An 18,376-nucleotide genomic window follows, 5' to 3' on the forward strand; every position below is an offset into this window, starting at 1 on the left:
ATGAAACTAAACCTGCATGCAGGTAAGCTATGCTAACCTCTAACTGCACAATTAGCTCACCGATAGCTGTTCAAACATTCACAACACTTCATGTTGGTTATGCACTGATTTGATAAGACGTTGAAATATTAGACAACGTGGAGACTGAAACTGGAAACTATGCCATTCAAAAACGACGGGTGTGAATGTGTTAGCATACATATGTATATATAAACGTCGACTTGTCTGGTATTATCTTGTGACCTCACTATGTTCACCATATTTGATGTGGCAGATCCGTCCGTAAAGCAAGGCAATGCACTGAACTTTATATAGTGGCAACGTACAATGTGTACAAACTCATTGTCTCCCATTTAGCCATTCACACACACGAATATATTTGGGGAAACATAAAGACACCAAAAACAGCTCATGAATTGTTTTAACTCTGATGATTACATAGATATATTTCAAAATGTATCATCACAGTAAGTTACACTCATGCAAATGTTAGAAAGAAAAACAACGTATGAACTGTATAACATATCTCAATTTTAATTCATACTCTAAAGTTGTTGGTCATTTAGCTTTTATAGGTGTAAATGCAAATTTTGTGTTATGATCAGTGAAAAAACATTTTATTATTCCACCGTGATGTAAGCGAGCGATTTGTGACAGACTTGACATATCTTGCTCAAATCAAGTGATGACTTGACATGCTATAAACTGAGTCGGGATGGATTTGCTGAATTTTTGCCACAGTAACTCGGGACTTGCTTGAAACTTGAAGCTTGCATCTCTCACATTGCGACTTACACAAACCTTTGCAAATAGCTCCCCCGCCTCCAGTTATTTAGCATCTCTCGCTCTCCGGCGTGTCCTGGGTTGTCCCCTGGGCCTCCTCCCGGTGGAACGTGCCCGGAACACCTCACCAGGGAGGCGTCCAGGAGGCATCAACTCTGAGCCCATTCCGGATGACCGAGTTTCTCACCCTCTCTCTACGGGAGAGCCCAGACACCCTGCGGTGGAAACTCATTTCACCCACTTGTATCTGTGATCTTGATCTCACAGCTCCTGACCATAGATGAGGCTAGGAACGTAGATTGACAGGTAAATTGAGAGCTTTGCCCTTTGGCTCAGCTCCTTCTCCACCACCACAGACCGATACAGAGACTGCATCACTGCAGTCGCTCCACTGATTTGCCTGTCGATCTCCTACTCCATTCTTCCCTAAGTCGTGAACAAAAGCCCGAGATACTTGAACTCCTCCACTTGGGGCAGTAACTCATCCCTGACCTAGAGAGGGCACTCCACACTTTCCTGACTGAGTACCATGGTCTCAGATTTAGAGGTGCTGATTCTCATCCCAACCTCTTCAGTTGGAGATCGCGGCTTGGTCAATCCATCAGAACCACATAATCTGCATAAAGCGGAGATGTAATACTGAGGTCACCACACCAGAGTCCTTCAACACCTTGGATGTCCATAAGTTATGAAAAGAATCGGTGACAAAGGGCATCCTTGGCGGAGTCCAACCCTGACTGGAAACCAATTCGACTTATTGCTGGCAATGCGGACCAAACTGACACTGGTCGTCAAGGGACCGAACAGCCTGTATTAGGGGGTCCAGCATCCCACACTGCAGGACCACCCTCCACAGGACTGCCAGAGTAACACGGTTGAATGCCTTCTCCAAGTCCGAAAAGCACATGTAGACTGGTTGGACAAACTGCCATTTACCCCTGAGGACCCTGCTGAGGGTGTAGAGCTGATCCACTGTTCCACGGCCAGGACGAAAACCACATTGCTCCTCCTGTATCTGAGATTCGACTTCCAGACAGACCCTCCTCTTCAGCAACCCCGAACAGACCATACCAGGGAGGCTGAGGAGTGTGATCCCCCTATAGTTGGAACACATCTTCCGGTCCCCCTCCTTAAAAAGGACTCCAACAAACCACGGTAAAATCAATTATCCACAAATGGAGAAAACTGGGAACAATGGTGAACCTTTCCAGAAATAGTTGCCAAGCAAAATTACTCCAAGGGTGCAATGATGACTCATCCAGGAGATCACAAAAGAACCCAGAATGACATCCAAAGAACTGCAGGCCTCACTGGCCTTAGTTAAAGTCAGTGATCATGACTCAAACATAAGAAAGAAACTGCACAAAAATGGCATCCATGGGAGAGTTCCAAGGCCCAAACCTTTGCTGACAAAAAAGAAAACAAATGCTTCTCTCACTGTTACAGCTGGCATAAAAGTAACACAGCATTTGATAAAAACATCATCATCAACAGTCAAACGTGGTGGCAGTGCGCTATGTATTGCTCCTTTCAGGACCTGCATGACTTGCTGTGATAAATGGGAAATTAATTGTTCTTTTTACCAGAAAATCCTGGAGGTAACTGATCAGCAATCATTTTGTGCCCTCAAGCTCCAGTGCTCTTGGATTATGCAGCAGGACAACAACCTGAAACATACCAGCACGTCAACCGCTGAATGGCTATCCGTCCATCCATCCATCCATTCATTTTCTGTACCCTTTATCCTCCCTAGGGTCGCGGGCGTGCTGGAGCTATCACAGCTATCTTCGGGCAGGGAGGCGGGGTACACACTGAATTGGTCGCCAGCCAATCGCAGGGCACATATAAACAAACAACCATTCGCACTGACATTCACACCTACGGGCAACCCCGGTCCTCAGAACTGTGAGGCAGATGTGCTAACCAGTCATCCACCGTGCCATCAGAATGGCTAATAAAAACTAAATGAAGGTTTTGGGGTGGCCAAGTCAAAGTCCAGACAATGTGATTGTGGTATGTCCTTTGAACGGGCAGTTCATGATCAAATATGACTGAGTTAAAAGAATTTTGCGAGAAGAGTGAGACAAATTTCCTCTACAGTGTTACGAAAGACCGAAACGCTCAATTTCAGTTATTGCTGCCAAGGGTGGTGGAAACAGTTATTGGACTCAGGAGACAATTACTTTTTCACATAGGGCCTGAAATGTTTGGAGTTTTTTCCTTCATAAATAAGATCATTTCAAAACTGAATGTTATATTCTCAGGGCATTGAATCAATCCCAACTGGACTGTTCTAGTTGTCTTCAAACATGTTTAGCCTCTCCTCCGGGCTTCATTCGTTCATGCACATGGGATAAATAGGACAGCTCGAGCTCGGAAAGCTGTCCTATCTAGCCTAGACTGTAATTTTACTACTCCTACTACTATTACTACTACTACTAATAATAGGGTTAGGGTTAATAATAATAATAATATTATTTGTTTCACCAGGTAAGGCAACAGATGAATCAATACTTTTACCCATCACTATTAACTAACAATATAAATGTATACTCTTCTTCTTAATATAGTTATGCTATGTATGCATATGTTGCACTCATGCAAGTAAAACAATTTTGTCTCACCAACAACAGACTAAAGTAGAACCAACCAGAACCACGATGGGCTCTATTTTTGCGACCGGTGTAAATCCAGCGCGCCAGGAAGCGTAAAAATCTGCCTGGAGGCGGGTTAGACCGTTTTGGTAATTTCGCAGGTGCGCGCAAGCGGTCTGCGCCGCTGTGGGAGTGAACAAAGCTGACTTCATTCACCACCAATCAAAGCGGCTCCTCTCATTTACTTTAAATGCAGCATCTCGCATAGAGACATCTGTGTGCGGAAGAGGACACAGCGATCCGTGCTTGATGAGGGCAATGTCACTGCTCTTGGCCGGTGTGGCAACATACTGTACGTGAGCGGTTACCCTGATTACATACAGAATGAGCTGATGATAACCACTGACGACTTCTATATGCAAATACATGAGGTCCGCACGGACCTCATGTATTTATCCCCCGCTCTCGATTGTTCATGCCAGCTGCATGTCGGCCATTGGGTAAAAAATATATAATAATGATGACAATAATAACAATAACAATAATTCAATGAATTGAGTTCTACAATGACTCAGACAGTTTGATTCCCACTGTTCACATATTTAAGAAGGGATTACGTCGGACATGCACCACAAATCTGCAGAGCTCAAAATCACTTTGCATGTGCCCCAATCAAATTCACTCAAACTATGTTACAACAGCGGTCTTCCTAATGCGCTGGAGTTAGACATGGTCTCAACGAGGGCTGTCACTATCGAAACTTTTAGAATCAATTCTCCTATTGATTATTTATTTATTGATACTAACATGCATTTTATTCTCATTTATGAGGGATGGACTTTGATCCTTAAACTGCATATGTTGGGACTGTGTGTATGTTAGAAATTTGGTGTACAGAATTTGAGACAGCAAAATGCCAAATTTTTAGCAATCGCAATTAGCATTAGTGCGCTTGCTACCATTTTCCCTCTTTTATCACAAAGAAAAAAGATTGACCACCAAGCAGTGACACACTCCTTCAGATCCTCCTTCAAGTAGCTTATCAGCTAAGAGAACTTCGCATTAGGGGCACACTATAAATATTGCTAAGAATAATGGAGGGGATTTGTCTTCTCTTTAGAGTGGACATACAGTACATGTATGGGGCAATACGCTGGTCAAAAACCAGACAGCAATCTCGCTGTCGACCATTCATGAGCAGGATGTGAGACACATCTTCAAACTACAAAAGAACAACAAAGCAGCGGGCCAAGACCTTGTGTCCCCATCCTGCCTCAAAGTCTGCACGGACCAACTCGCTCCAGTCTTCACACAGATCTTCAATAGATCTCTGGAAATGGGTGAAGTACCATCCTGTATCAAACACTCCACCATCATTCTAGTCCCTAAGAACCCTCCAATCTCGGGTCTGAATGACTACAGGCCTGTCGCCCTGACATCTGTGGTCACGAAATCCTTTGAACGCATTGTGCTGGACCAACTCAAGAGCATCACAGGACCCATGCTGGACCCCCTGCAGTTTGCCGACCGAGCAAACAGATCTTTGGATGACGCAGTCAACATGGGGCTGCACTTCGTCCTATAACACCTCGACGGTGCGGGGGACCTACGTGAGGATCTTGTTTGTGGACTTTAGCTCTACGTTCAACACCATCTTCCACAAACTCCTCTCCTCCAAGCTTCTCCAGCTCAGCATCTCACCTACCATGTGCCGTTGGATTCACAGCTTCCTGATGGGCAGGACACAGCAGGTGAAGCTGGGGGTGACACCACCTCATCCACACGAACCATCAGCACCGGGGCACCCCAAGGATGTGTCCTCTCTCTGCTGCTCTTCTCTGTCTACACGAACGACTGCACCTCAACGCACCCAGCTGTCAAACTCCTAAAGTTTGCAGACAACATCACAGTCATCGGCCTCATCAAATACGTTGACGAGTCTGCATATCGACAGGAGGTGGAGCGGCTGGAGCTTTGGTGTGGCCGACACAACCTGGAACTGAGCACACTCAAGACTGTAGAGATGATCGTGGACTTCAGGAAGCATCCTTCGCTACAGCTGCCCCTCATGCTGTCCTACTGCCCTGTGTCAACTGTCGAGACCTTATGGTTCCTGGGAATTACAGTCTCTCAGGACCTGAAGGGGAAGATCAACTCCATCCTCCAAAAGGCCAAGCAGAGGATGTACTTCCTGTGGCTTCTGAGGAAGCATGGCTGGCCACGAGAGCTGTTGAGGAAGTTCTACACAGCAGTCATTGAATCAGTCCTGTGTTCATCCATTACATTTGGTTTGGTGTTGCCACAAAAAAGGACAAACTCCGACTGCAACGGCCAATCAGGACTGCCGGAAAAATTGTTGCTACCCTTCTACCCACCCTTGAGGACTTGCACGCTGCCAGGACTAAGACAAGAGCATACAAAATCTTCTTGGACCTTCCACATCTTGGTCACCACCTCTTCCAGCTCCTTCCCTCGATCAATCCGAACTAAAACAAACAGACATTCTAACAGCTTCTTCCCTCTTGCCATTAATTTGCTTGAGGCTAAGTGACTCTCCGTAGTGTGTTTTTGTCTCAAAAGTGTTTTTTTTGTCAAAATGGCAGTCTATTGTCGTATTTTTTTATCGAGTGCGGCTCCAACTACCAGAGACAAATTCCTTGTGTGCTTTTGACATACTTGGCAAATAAAGAGGATTCTGATTCTGATATGTGCTCCACCGCAGATGCGCCGACTACGCCAATAGAGCCCTATATGGGCAAAGCTACACCTAACCAGTAGACCACGAGGAAGGAAGGAAAATATGGAGTTGACATTCCTTCTGATTTTTTTTTTTTTTTTTTTATAGAGTGCACTCCTCTGGGAAGGTTTCCCACAATAACTTGTCTTTTTCCAGTTTATCCTGAAAAGCATGATCCCAAATGATTTTTTACTTGGTTAAGGTCAGGGCTTAGTGCGGACATACAACTCCACCCAAGTTGTTGATTTTGGCTAGTATTAGGTGAAAGGAGAACATCATTAGAAGGGTGGGTGTGGGAGTGGGGGAGGGGTGCAGAACATAAAAACGTGAAACTCTTTACACTTATGTTGGTCTTGTCGCTGCTGGTCGAGGACACACTCCATCTTTTGGCAGCTTTGGCATCAACAGGTGTCGACTCTACATCCATGTCTGCACTGTGAATCTTCCTGTTCAGGTCCTGAAACATGTCCTGGTGGCGTTTCCGGGTGTGCATTATCTTCTACACAGGAACATTGTACATTACGCACAAGGGAAATAGCACAGACGCCCATCAATTCCACTTTTTTACCCTCTTCTTATTCATCTCTAATCCCTCTAATAAAGCTCCAAACCAAACAGTGAATAATGAATGTATTCAAACATCTACAGTTGATGATTCTAATGAGACAAATCGTAGATCTGTATTTGAATAAAAGAGACTAAAATTACCTCAAAGTCAAGCTCTGCATAGCGTGATTTTCGCCTCTGGGGGGAGATGATACAGACATATTAAAGATGTGTACAGATATGAGCCACACGAGAAGACAAATGCTCGAGTATCCTAAATACATTTTATTGTGGTGGACAGTGAATAAGGGATTTTCTGCGACCCACAGGAGAAGGGAGAAAACAAGGTTTGTCGCCGGTCATTCCGGCCCCATTGGCGAAAGTTTGCATTTAACAGATTGTGACCGAGTGACCTTTAAATCAGCTGTCGCTGAATAGTGAAGGAAAACGTGACCTTCGGGCTGCCCAGTTGCTCTGGCAGCTGCTGCCTCACACACCATGTGTGGAAGTGTGTTATGCCCTCAAGTGAAAAGACACCAGCAGACAGATGTTGAGGCCACTATGTGCTGTTCACCATGTTGCCATATCTTGGGACTGCAGTCAGCACTATAAATTGGGAATAAACTCCTAACCTTTTCAACCTCCAGGGTTTTCTTATGGCCAGCCAGGCTTTTTTTGGATGCGGTTTTGTTTGCCCATGAAAATAAGATGCTTGTTGTCTAATTCAAAATGCCTGAAATGTATCCAACTTACGTATGGAGTAGGTATATATATGTATATATATATATATATATAGTGGGTATGTAAAGTATTCAGACCCCCTTACATTTTTCAATCAGTTTTTTTTCTTTCATAAATATTTGAAATTTTTATTTTTTATATATTTTCCTTTTTTGTTTGTTCGTTTTTAGTCTCTTTGCTATAGTGCAGCCATTTGCTAAAATCATTTACGTAAATGTTTTTCCTCAATGTACACACAGCACCCCATATTGACGGAAAAAAACGGAATTGTTGACATTTTTGCAGATTTATTAAAAAAGATAAACTGAAATATCACACAGTTCATATCTATATAAGAACTTACAGCTCACAGTGCATGTCAGAGCAAAAGAGAATCATGAGGTCAAAGGAACTGCCTGAAGAGCTCAGAGACCGAATTGTGGCAAGGCACTGGCCAAGGTTACCAAAAAATGTCTGCACTTAAGGTTCCTAAAAGCACAGCGGCCTCCATAATCCTTAAATGGAAGATGTTTGGGACGGCCAGAACCCTTCGTAGAGCTGGCCGTCCAGCAAAGCTGAGCAATCGGGGGAGAAGAGCCTTGGTGAGAGAGGTAAAGAAGAACCCAAAGATCACTGTGGCTGAGCTCCAGAGATGAAGTCGGGAGATGGCAGAAAGTTCTAGAAAGTCAACCAGCCTCCACCAGTCGGGGCTTTATGGCAGAGTGGCCCGACGGAAGCAAGACACATGAAAGCCCGCATGGAGTTTCCTAAAAAAGAAAAAAAACCTGAAGGACTCCAAGATGTTGCTATGTAAGATTCTCTCGTCTGATGAGACCAAGATAGAACTTTTTGGGCTTAATTCTAAGCGGTATGTGTGGAGAAAACAAGGCACTGATCATAATCTGTTCAATACAGTTCCAACAGCGAAGCATGATGATGGTGGCATCATGCTGTGGGCTGTTTATCAGCTGCAGGGATAGGACGACTGGTTGCAATCGAAGGACAGATGAATGAGGCCAAGAGTGCTTCAGAGTGCGCAGGACCTCAGACTGAGCCGAAGGTTCACCTTCCAACAAGACAATGACCCCAAGCGCACAGCTAAAATAACCAAGGAGTGGCTTCAGCACAACTCCGTGACTGTCCTTGAATGTCCCAGCCAGAGCCCTGACTTAAACCCAATCTCTCGAGAGACCTGAAAATGGCTGTCCACCAACGTTCACTATCCAACCTGTCAGAACTGGAGAGGATCTGCAAGGAGGAATGGCGGAGGATCCCCAAATCCAGGTGTGAAAAACTGGTTGCATCATTCCCATAAGGACTCATGGCAGTATTAGCTCAAAAGGAGGCTTCTGCTAAATACTGAGGAAAGGGTCAAAAACTTCAACAATTTCGTTTTTTTCTGTCAATATGGGGTGCTGTGTGTACATTAATGAGGAAATAAAATGAAAAAATGAGTTTAGCAAATGGCTGCATTATAACAAAGTGAAAAATTGAAGTGGGTCTGAATACTTTCCGTACCCACTGTGTGTGTGTGTGTGTGTATATATATATATATATATATATATATATATATATATATATATGTATATACATATATATAGCGGCGAAAACCAACGAAGAAGAACGCGCACAAAGACATGCTTGTGCCCAACGGCAGCGGCAAACAAAAGTGCGTCTTAACGATGTTAAAATAAATGAGCAGTCACCTCAGTGCAATACTTGGATTTCGATGATATTGTGCAAAGGAGACTTTCCCGATGGGTAAAAGTCTGACGCGCTCCCTCCCGCTTGGAGCCTCAGCCTACGCCATGCGGAACTTCAGACAAGTCAATTGGGTGAGTGACCAAAAAATATGTCTATGCCAACATTGAGGCAGCCAACAAGTTGAAACGGTGGGTTGCTTTCTTGCACTGATGGTTTTTAGCATTTATTTTAGTCTTCAAACCAACGTAAGAACTGATGACAGACACAAAAATAAAATGTCAATTATTTTACCATACTGGAAAGAAAGTAGAGCCATTCGCATTACAAGCTTAACATTGAGCTAAAACATCACCAAAGGTCAAATTAGCAACTTTACATCAAAATTCACAAAAACATTGTCTCACAGTATCACAAACACCAACCTTGTGTCTCATTGGTGTGTTGATAAAGGAATCAACATTTGACAGAGCATTTGGTTCTTTTTCTTGCATCTCATTTGAAATGAGTTTTTACCGGTGTCGTGTGAAGTTATTTTTCGTGCCAAAATACTGAGTTCTGGTGCATACCATTCAAAATAAAAGGCTACATGCTAAAAACAGGAAGTCGAGTTAAACCTTGCACATACAATCCATTTGACGTGATAAAACAGTCACGAGTAACTATTTAAAAAATGCTAGATTTATCTTTTAGCTGGAACAATAATTAATGAATATTAAGTTAATTGGGTTAGTGCCACACACATTGCCTTTTAGCTCATAGGTTTGATATTGGTTATAAAGAATGTCGAGTCAAATGTTCATTTTAATTTATGCTGCAGGCTGCTAAGAAAATGGATGTTCATAATTTGGGTAACCTTTATATAAACCATGCAAACTTTTTTGACCCAGCCTAACCGATCACAATTGAGAATCGTTTGGAACCGGAATCGAAATGAAGAACCGGAATCGCTCGAATTCAAACGATCCCCAAACCTAGACAAAAGTTCCTCGTTTTGGTACACAAACAAAATGCGATTAAAATGCAATGCAAGTAATTAATCACAATTAAAGCGTCAAAGTCCAACCCCAAATATATATTAGGACTATAACGATACACCAAGATCACGATTGGATTCAGATCACGATTTCTGACCCAGGGTTCGTACGGGATTAGATTTTTATTTTGTCTTGTGGGGGGTAAATTATGACAGCAACGACTCGACTATTTAATTATGACCCTTAATTAGGCATGATTGTTAATAGTGTCCGGTCTGATCGGCAAACCAGCAATTAAATAACTAAACACTGTATGTAAAATAAGTAAAACTTTTCCCTGACAAAATAGCTGCTGTTTAAAATATAATAACAGAACAACACTGTGGAATTTAGGAAACAAACTTCCTGTTTGTACTACAAAGTGCAAAAACGTAAACACCGAGGTAACACGGTAACTGACTTCCTATCTGTGCTGCAAACCAGATATTACATTTTAAACAAAATGTCTTACTGTCATTTCTAAAGGAGTCACAACAGCCCAGCCCTCTCTGTGCAGCCAGGTGGACGAAGTACACACTACAATACACTACAGGTGTTATAGCGGTGTTGCAAAAGACTTGCGCACAATAATAATGAGTTGGAATAAAGTACTGTTGGCACACAGTGTCCAGTACGTTACTGGACACAACATTGGCGACTAAGATCGACTTTCACTTTGCGCCACTCCCCTCATTCCATGCCCGCTTTGTTAAGTTGATCGGACTAGTTGAGGCTAACGATGCGCAGCTAATTGTTAATTAATCCACAATTTAGGGGCCAGCGCATTTTTCATACTCTCAGAATTTGCGCAGACATTCATGGATGACTTATTTGGTACTCCACAGACTAATGTTAAGTAGTGAAAAGTGAAAGTAATCCGCCGGAATATAGGTGGATTACACCAGCGATGTCCTAGCAGTTGCAGGAGGCTTGATGAAGAAATGTGGCTACAATCTAGGCCAGTGATTTCCAACCTTTATGGAGTCAAGGCACATACTTTACAATTGAAAAATCTCATGGCACACCAACAAACCAAAATGTCACAAAAAGTGACAATATGTCAATATGCCTCACTGGCATACATAGACGAACAAAGATGCATTATTTCTTGTAAATAACTAATTTTTGGAGCAATTACCTAAAATTTCCCACGGCACACCTGAAGAGCGCTCACGGCACACAAGTTGAGAATCACTGATCGAGGCCTACTTTGTATTGAATCAACTTAACATATATATATATATATATATATATATATATATATATATATATATATATTGTAGCGGACATGCGCTCCGCAAATCGAGGCGCCAGAGACTTGCAACCACTTGAGAATCCTGCTCCTCCACGCTGCCCTGCTGTGAGACGGCGACTAGGACTGCAACTCCGACCGCAACGGACAATCAAAACTGCTGAAAGGATTGTGGGTACCCCCCTACCCACCCTTGAGGACTTGCACGCTGCCACAACTAAGACAAGAGCATGCAAAATCCTCTCGGACCCTCCACATCCCGGTCACCAGCTCTTCCGGCTCCTTCCCTCAGGTAGGCGCTACAGATCAATGCAAACTAGAACTAGCAGACATTCCAACAGTTTCTTCCCTCTTGCAATCAACTTCTTAAACAGCTAACCTACAATTCCATAACAACATGCTGGCAATTTTTTGACTTGAGTTCGTTGTCACATTTCTGTGGGGCCAATTATATATTACTCGTGCACTCACTGTAGTTGTCGCTGCACTATTTGCATATCTGTTGTTGACCAATACTGGCCACTCATGCCAGAGTAGCATCTGCTCCATTTGCACACTGATTGAGGAGTATCTGCAACATTTGCACAATCGACATTGTCCCAGATTATCGCACTACTCGTCACTTTAAACCGCATCCACTACTTGAAGTCTCGGCGCCCTTCGCACAATGGTCATTGCACCGGTCTATTGCAATATTAGTCATTCGAACTGCTCTAGGTGCTAGAGGACTCTGCATCTTTTTGCACAATTGTCAAAATAAAGAAATAAATAAATAAATAAAATGTACCGGCATTACCAGATAACTAGCAACCCTTTACTGCTCAGTGACTGTTTTTTTGTCAATGTCTTAATGTCTCCAAAGTGTTCTCTCAATTGACTGTCTGTTGTACTAGAGCGGCTCCAACTACCGGAAACAAATTCCTTGTGTGTTTTTTTGGGACATACTTGGCAAATAAAGATGATTCTGATTCTGATGCCTGGTGTACGTCAAGTGGACCTTAACCTAATTAGCAGCTTCCCGTCAAATCTTTATTCCTGTCTTCAAAAGACCCCTTCCTGATCACCCCCAAAGACCAGCTGCTCTGCGTTCGTGGGTCGACGCTGCAATCCTTACTATGATGTACAACATCAGTGTGTAATAATTGTGGGGAAATTACTAGGTTCGTACGACACCCCAACTTTGCCTTCTCTCGCTCTGACTCAACGCATTAAATGCTCACACGCTCATTTATTTTAGCCCAGCGACCACACACGATGTCCTCTTTTCCATTTTCGTACGCCTTATTTTCTTTCTTTCGTTTACCCTCAGTGTTATTTTCTTTTTGTAGTTTGTAGTTGTAGTTGTGTGTTTCATTAAATATACCATAGAATTCCACTCTTGGTCATGTTATGTGTGTGTTCTGAGTTTAAATAAACCTCTGTAACCTAGGAGCGCCTGGTGGCCGGGCCTGCACCCTTGCAGCCCGGCTGGGCACAGCCCGAAAGGGTAACGTGGGTCCCCCTTTCCATGGGCTCACCACCTGTGGAATGGGCCATTGGGGTTGGTTGCAGTGTGAGCTGGGCGGTGGCCGAAGGCAGGGACCTTGGCGATCCGGTCCCCGGCGACAGAAGCTCGCTCTAGGTACGTGGAATGTCACCTCTCTGGCAGGGAAGGAGCCCGAGCTGCTGTATGAGGTCAAGAAGTTCCGATTAGATATAGTCGGACTTGCCTCCACACACAGCTTGAGAGGGGTTGGACTCTCTTCCACTCTGGAGTTGCCCACGGTGAGAGGTGCCGAGCAGATGTGGGTATACTTATTGCCCCCCGGCTCGACGCCTGTACGTTGGGGTTCACCCCGGTGGACGAGAGGGTAGCCGCCCTCCGCCTTCGGGCGGGGGGGGGACGGGTCCTGACTGTTGTTTGTGCCTATGCACCAAACAGCAGTTCAGAGTACCCACCCTTTTTGGAGTCCTTGGAGGGGGTGCTGGAGAGCGCTCCCGCTGGGGACTCCATCATTCTGCTGGGAGACTTCAATGCTCATGTTGGCATGACAGTGAGACCTAGAAGGGCGTGATTGCGAGGAACGGCCACGCCGATCAGAACCGGTGAGGGATGCTGTCAAGCTGAAGAAGGAGTCGTATCGGGCCTTTTTGGCCTGTGGGACTCCTGAGGCAGCTGATGGATACTGGCTGGCCAAGCGGAATGCAGCTTTGGTGGTCGTTGGAAGCAAAAACTCGGGTATGGGAGGAGTTTGGTGAGGCAATGGAGAAAGACTTCCGGATGGCTTTGCGCTCAATCTACATTCCTACCCTCACCTATGGTCACGAGCTGTGGGTCGAATCTTGGAATTCGAACAAGATCTCGGATACAAGCAGCCGAAATGAGTTTCAGGGTGTCCGGGCTCTACCTTAGAGATAGGGTGAGAAGCTCGGTCATCCGGGAGGATCTCAGAGTAGAGCCGCTGCTCCTCCACATCGAGAGGAGCCAGATGAGGTGGCTGGGCCATCTGATACGGATCTCTCCTGGACGCCTACCCGGTGAGGTGTTCAGGCGACGTCCCACCGGGAGGAGACCCCGGGGACGACCCAGGACACGCTGGAGAGACTACGTCTTTCGGCTGGCCTGGGAATGCCTCGGGATCCCCCTTAGTTTGTGTCTGTCGCACCACATTATGCTCTTCTGCTGTTTCGCGAGTGCTTTTTTGACTAGTTTAACCACGCTGCGCGCCCCGAACCACCGCACTGTCCCGCCGCCGTTGCGTCGCCTAGCAACCGCTGGCCCGTTAACTCGACACTAAGGTACTGCATCCACTCACGATCGCGAGTGTTATTAATTTAAACATTCCCGTTTTCGCTCGTTTGATTTAACACACATTGAAGCTTTGTGTCTTTTAACCAATTTTGAGAGTTCCAACGTGAGAGTATGACAAGCTTTAGCAACGGATGCCCTGCATCACCCAAGTGATAAACACCGTCTTCCGTTCGCATATGCCCACTGCACATTACAGTAACCACAGTTACATACTCTTTTACAAAGTGGTTTAATTAATTTCTTGTCTCTTTTTAATCACTTTGGGTTTTATTTACAAAAACTACATTTTTTTTTGTTTCAAAACAAATTTGCCTTTGGAAATGTTTGCTTTTTGAACTTTCTTCTGCTTTGCCTCTCTCCTCTGCCAAAGCTAACATCATTGGAAGCTATACAAGCAATTAATTAATTCATAAACCTAATTATAAGTACATTTAACTTCTACCAAAGTTAAATAAGACTTATGTGAATTACCTAACGTCCTAACTTGCGTTCACAAATTGAATTGATATGCAGTGACGAGATGCCTTCGCAACGGTTTTGAATCAAAGATTAAATTGCTCAACCTCACGCAGCAATTTTAATTCGATCAAATTAATTTGTATACAAAATGTGATCATTTTGTTCTACTTGATTACTGCTTCTACGCATGTTCTCAAATACGTTTAAAAGTTACGTGATGAACATTGACACCATAGTTTGCGAATGCTATTTAATTGTTGAAACAATGAATTGCATCGCTTTTGTTGTGCATCTATTCCAAATTAGACACACCGCTCAAACGAGCTTACATAACAAACCATCTTGTTGCGTGCCAAGTACAGCTACTCCATACACAACGCAATTATGGCAGAACTTGTAAAAAGTCACACCATTCTGACAGTCTCAACTCGTTAACACAGCTTGTAAGTAAGTAACCTTACCAAAGACCTCGTCCCAGGCTATGCAGAATCTGTCAAAGATGCTAGCCTTGAAGCCCTCAATAGCAACATGGCGCAACTTATGACTGACACTGAGCATAAAACCTTAAGAGATAAAAATCTATCTCAAACGCTCAGTTGCATCGTTGTAGTGTCGCAGGTGCGATGCGGAAGAAAACAGAATACAACTCAAACTAGAAGCTGAACAGCAACAACAAATCAACTTAAGTCCAACACTCGTTTAAACCTGGCACAAGCCCGCCTCGTTGATGTCGAAACGCAGCTTGAGATGCTCAAAGAGGAGCGCGCTAAACGCGTTGAGTACTCGTGTGAACTCATGTCACAATTGACAGCACCAGAATCTGACGTGCCGTCTTCAAAAGCTCAGACTAGAACAGGATGCTGATATAACACTTGTTCGACAGGAATTGCAGACATCCCGCAAATGAATTGCCAATCTTCCTTCAGCAAACACTGTCTAATGACATCAATGAGCGCACACCTGTCAGTCTGCCTCCGAGGAGCGACAAAGCAGAGCTTGGTTCCGACCTCCCTGGGAGGTCAACGGCCCCTGCCACTTCGCCACGCCCCTTTCCGACCCTGGCACTGCCACGTCGGGAGCTCTGCCTGCGTTTGCCTCTTAACCTGGCGTCACTACAGGTATGAGCTGAAAAGATTCCAAGATTCGAACCTAAATCTGACACAGCCGCGTACCTGAGAGACATTGACTTTTACCTTAAACAATTTCCTTCCGCTACTACAGATGATAGATTGTACCTTATTAAAGTTACATTTAACCAAGAAGTAAGGAGCTTAATCGAACGACAACCGCCACATGTATGGCCCTCTGTCAGGCTTTGTCCCAAGAATTTGATGATCCAGAGGCCCCAACCGGCTTCCTGGCGCTCTTACTGTTAAACAGGAGAGCCTCGAAACGCCACAAGCTTATTACCGTCGTTTGCGTAAAGCGTACTTCGGACATTTAAACAAACCCAACATGGAGGAAGACATACATTTTAAAACTCTTGTTGTTGAAAACATGCATCCGTATGTAAAGCAACATTTGGGGGTAGCAACATGCCAACGCACGCTGTCCAGCTCACAACTGCGCGACCTAGCCGCTAAAGGCTTCGCTATTCATAAAAAGACCACCACAAAGCTGTCGGATCACAATATTTCTGGTTTGAGCTACCAAAATAATGACGCGCGGCAAAACTTTGAACATTTGCTGGAAAAAAATGACGCCTGGTCCGGTTCGCTCGAACGCGACAAGCCCAAAAGTCATGTATCCTCCTTCGCAACCCCACAAGGGGTCGCTAACAAAGAATTGGGTACAGTTGCACATGCTATCCTTGAGATTATCCGCATAATATGAAGCAAGACCCACGACAGCCTGAGCCCCTGCTTGGAGGCCACACCCACGAGCTCGGCCAGCCCGACGTCTCTGTGCATTTGGCAGATTCTCCAATCGGCGATGACAAGCGTCCCGTCCAACAGACCGTGGGGAAGCACATAACCGACCACTGCGATGACCAGGTGTTACACCTGTTACTAAAATCAAAATTCACGGACCAAAACCCAGTTTGACAATCCGACCTGGAGACTCTCCGACCATGCCCTGTTACTAACTGAATGACTCCAGTTACCTGTCAAACAAAAAAGACAAGCAGCCATTCAGCGTCTTCTAGGCAAACTCACCGTGAATGACACGTCAGGGAAATTTTACTTGATAACCACACTCGAAGGTACGTTCCAATATGATGGACTTGTGGATACTGCAGCAGACATCACTGTCATGTTCGAGGATGTGTTTGACCTACTGCGTCACAACGTACAGCAAGACAGCCGTACACTCAACCTTCAACACTGCAAAATGACAATTCGCGCCCTTGCTTTGGTGAACACTCACATAAGCTCGCTAGTGTGGTTACATTGGACAATAGGGCCACATTCCATAATTCATCCTGTGTTCGTGTCACCTGTCAAGTCAGTACCCTTGCTCATTGGACAAGATCTGCTAAGTCGTTTCATGCCATTAATTGACTGTACTAGGCGTGAGATTTATGCACAGGTGCGCCGGCCCTGAAGCGGCCAGAACACAATAGAGAATCCTCCCAGTGCTACGCTCTGAGCCTCCTGGATGCGTCGCCGCTACCAAAATCGCAGCCAGATGACAGGTTGATGAAAGGGGGGCTTAGCCTCCTGGATGCGTCGCCGCTACCAAAATCGCAGCCAGATGACAGCTTGACGAAAGGGATGTGCATACCGGAAACGCTGAAGATGTCCACCAGTCGGCGCTCTCGCGACCATTCTTCCAAGCTTTCGAGACCACAAGACCCCTCGGTGAGAGGGAAAACTGCGCCCTATGAGTCACATATTACGGGCCCCGGCCCTCATCATTGGTCCATCCATTTAGCTGTCACTCTAACCTTGATTGTGTCTTTCTTGATTAGCTGGCCGTCACTCTCAGTGGCCGCTAAGTCATTGTACTTCTTTTGTGATTTTCACACACGCATGGCTTCAACAGCAAAGGGCATGTGGGCATCGTCTCTTATCAGAGACCTCAGACTTCCTGTGCACTTTTTCTGTACACCTTGCAAAGCGCACCTCAGTGTCATCGTTTTTCCCAACCCGCGCACCCTTTCGTTTCCAGGGCAACGCCTTGTACCCAACTCTTATATTGCACCTGCAATGACCACTTGTGATGTGTGATTCCTTCTGTGCAAGTTCCCAGCCTTCCTCTTCTCTTCTATATCGTTTGTGATATTGAAGTAGCCTGCTTTTCATTTAATCTTTCCGTGGCTCGCCTTGGCAGCCACCCTCTCAATTCTTTCTTCCAGCGCGCTGCGCAAGCTTCACTCTGGTTTCTCCTTGGCTTTGCACCTGTTCATTTGGATTATCATGGACTTTTGTTACTGCGCCTCCTTGGAGCACATTTCTCAGCCACTCGTGACTCCACGCAGCAAAGGGGGCTGTAGGGGGGGGTCACACAGTCACACAAGACTCCGCCCACGATGCACGAAACAAAGGATGGTCAACACGGTGAGACCGGACTGGGCAAGAAAGTCCAGCCTCCGTAACAGCATCCTTGCGACACCAAGTCCACCAACGCAGATGCTCAACCAAGACACAGGTGACACCAAATACGCTGTTCGCGCAAACCGCTAACATAACGACCAAAATAAAACACATCCATAGTGACCCCACTGGTGACATTTGTAGCCTTACTACTATCAAGAGACAACTTCGGGAATTGCAGTCCAAAATCCCAACCACCCGACAACGCATGGCTAACAAAGTAGTCAATTCCTGGTTGCTA

General features: G+C 45.0%; 1 protein-coding gene across 10 annotated transcripts in view; it reads right to left on the minus strand.

The window, feature by feature from the left end:
• LOC133480183 (adhesion G protein-coupled receptor B1-like) overlaps positions 1–18,376 on the minus strand; it is a 274,432-nt gene that overhangs the window by 32,663 nt on the left and 223,393 nt on the right. For 9 of the 10 annotated variants that reach the window (XR_009789207.1, XM_061777927.1, XM_061777926.1 and 6 more), the window contains 2 exons: positions 6,823–6,858; positions 6,455–6,613 (listed from right to left, as the gene is read on the minus strand). The exons of the other annotated variant lie outside the window; for it this stretch is intronic. Coding sequence is in view for 8 of the 9 variants with exons in the window: in XM_061777927.1 (XP_061633911.1) it covers positions 6,455–6,613; positions 6,823–6,858 (195 nt within the window). In the remaining variant the exon portion in view is untranslated. The remainder of the gene's footprint in view (positions 1–6,454; positions 6,614–6,822; positions 6,859–18,376) is intronic. 10 annotated transcript variants of the gene reach the window in all.

The sequence above is a fragment of the Phyllopteryx taeniolatus genome, chromosome 6 (genome assembly GCF_024500385.1).
Source record: "Phyllopteryx taeniolatus isolate TA_2022b chromosome 6, UOR_Ptae_1.2, whole genome shotgun sequence".
Lineage (NCBI taxonomy): Eukaryota > Metazoa > Chordata > Actinopteri > Syngnathiformes > Syngnathidae > Phyllopteryx > Phyllopteryx taeniolatus.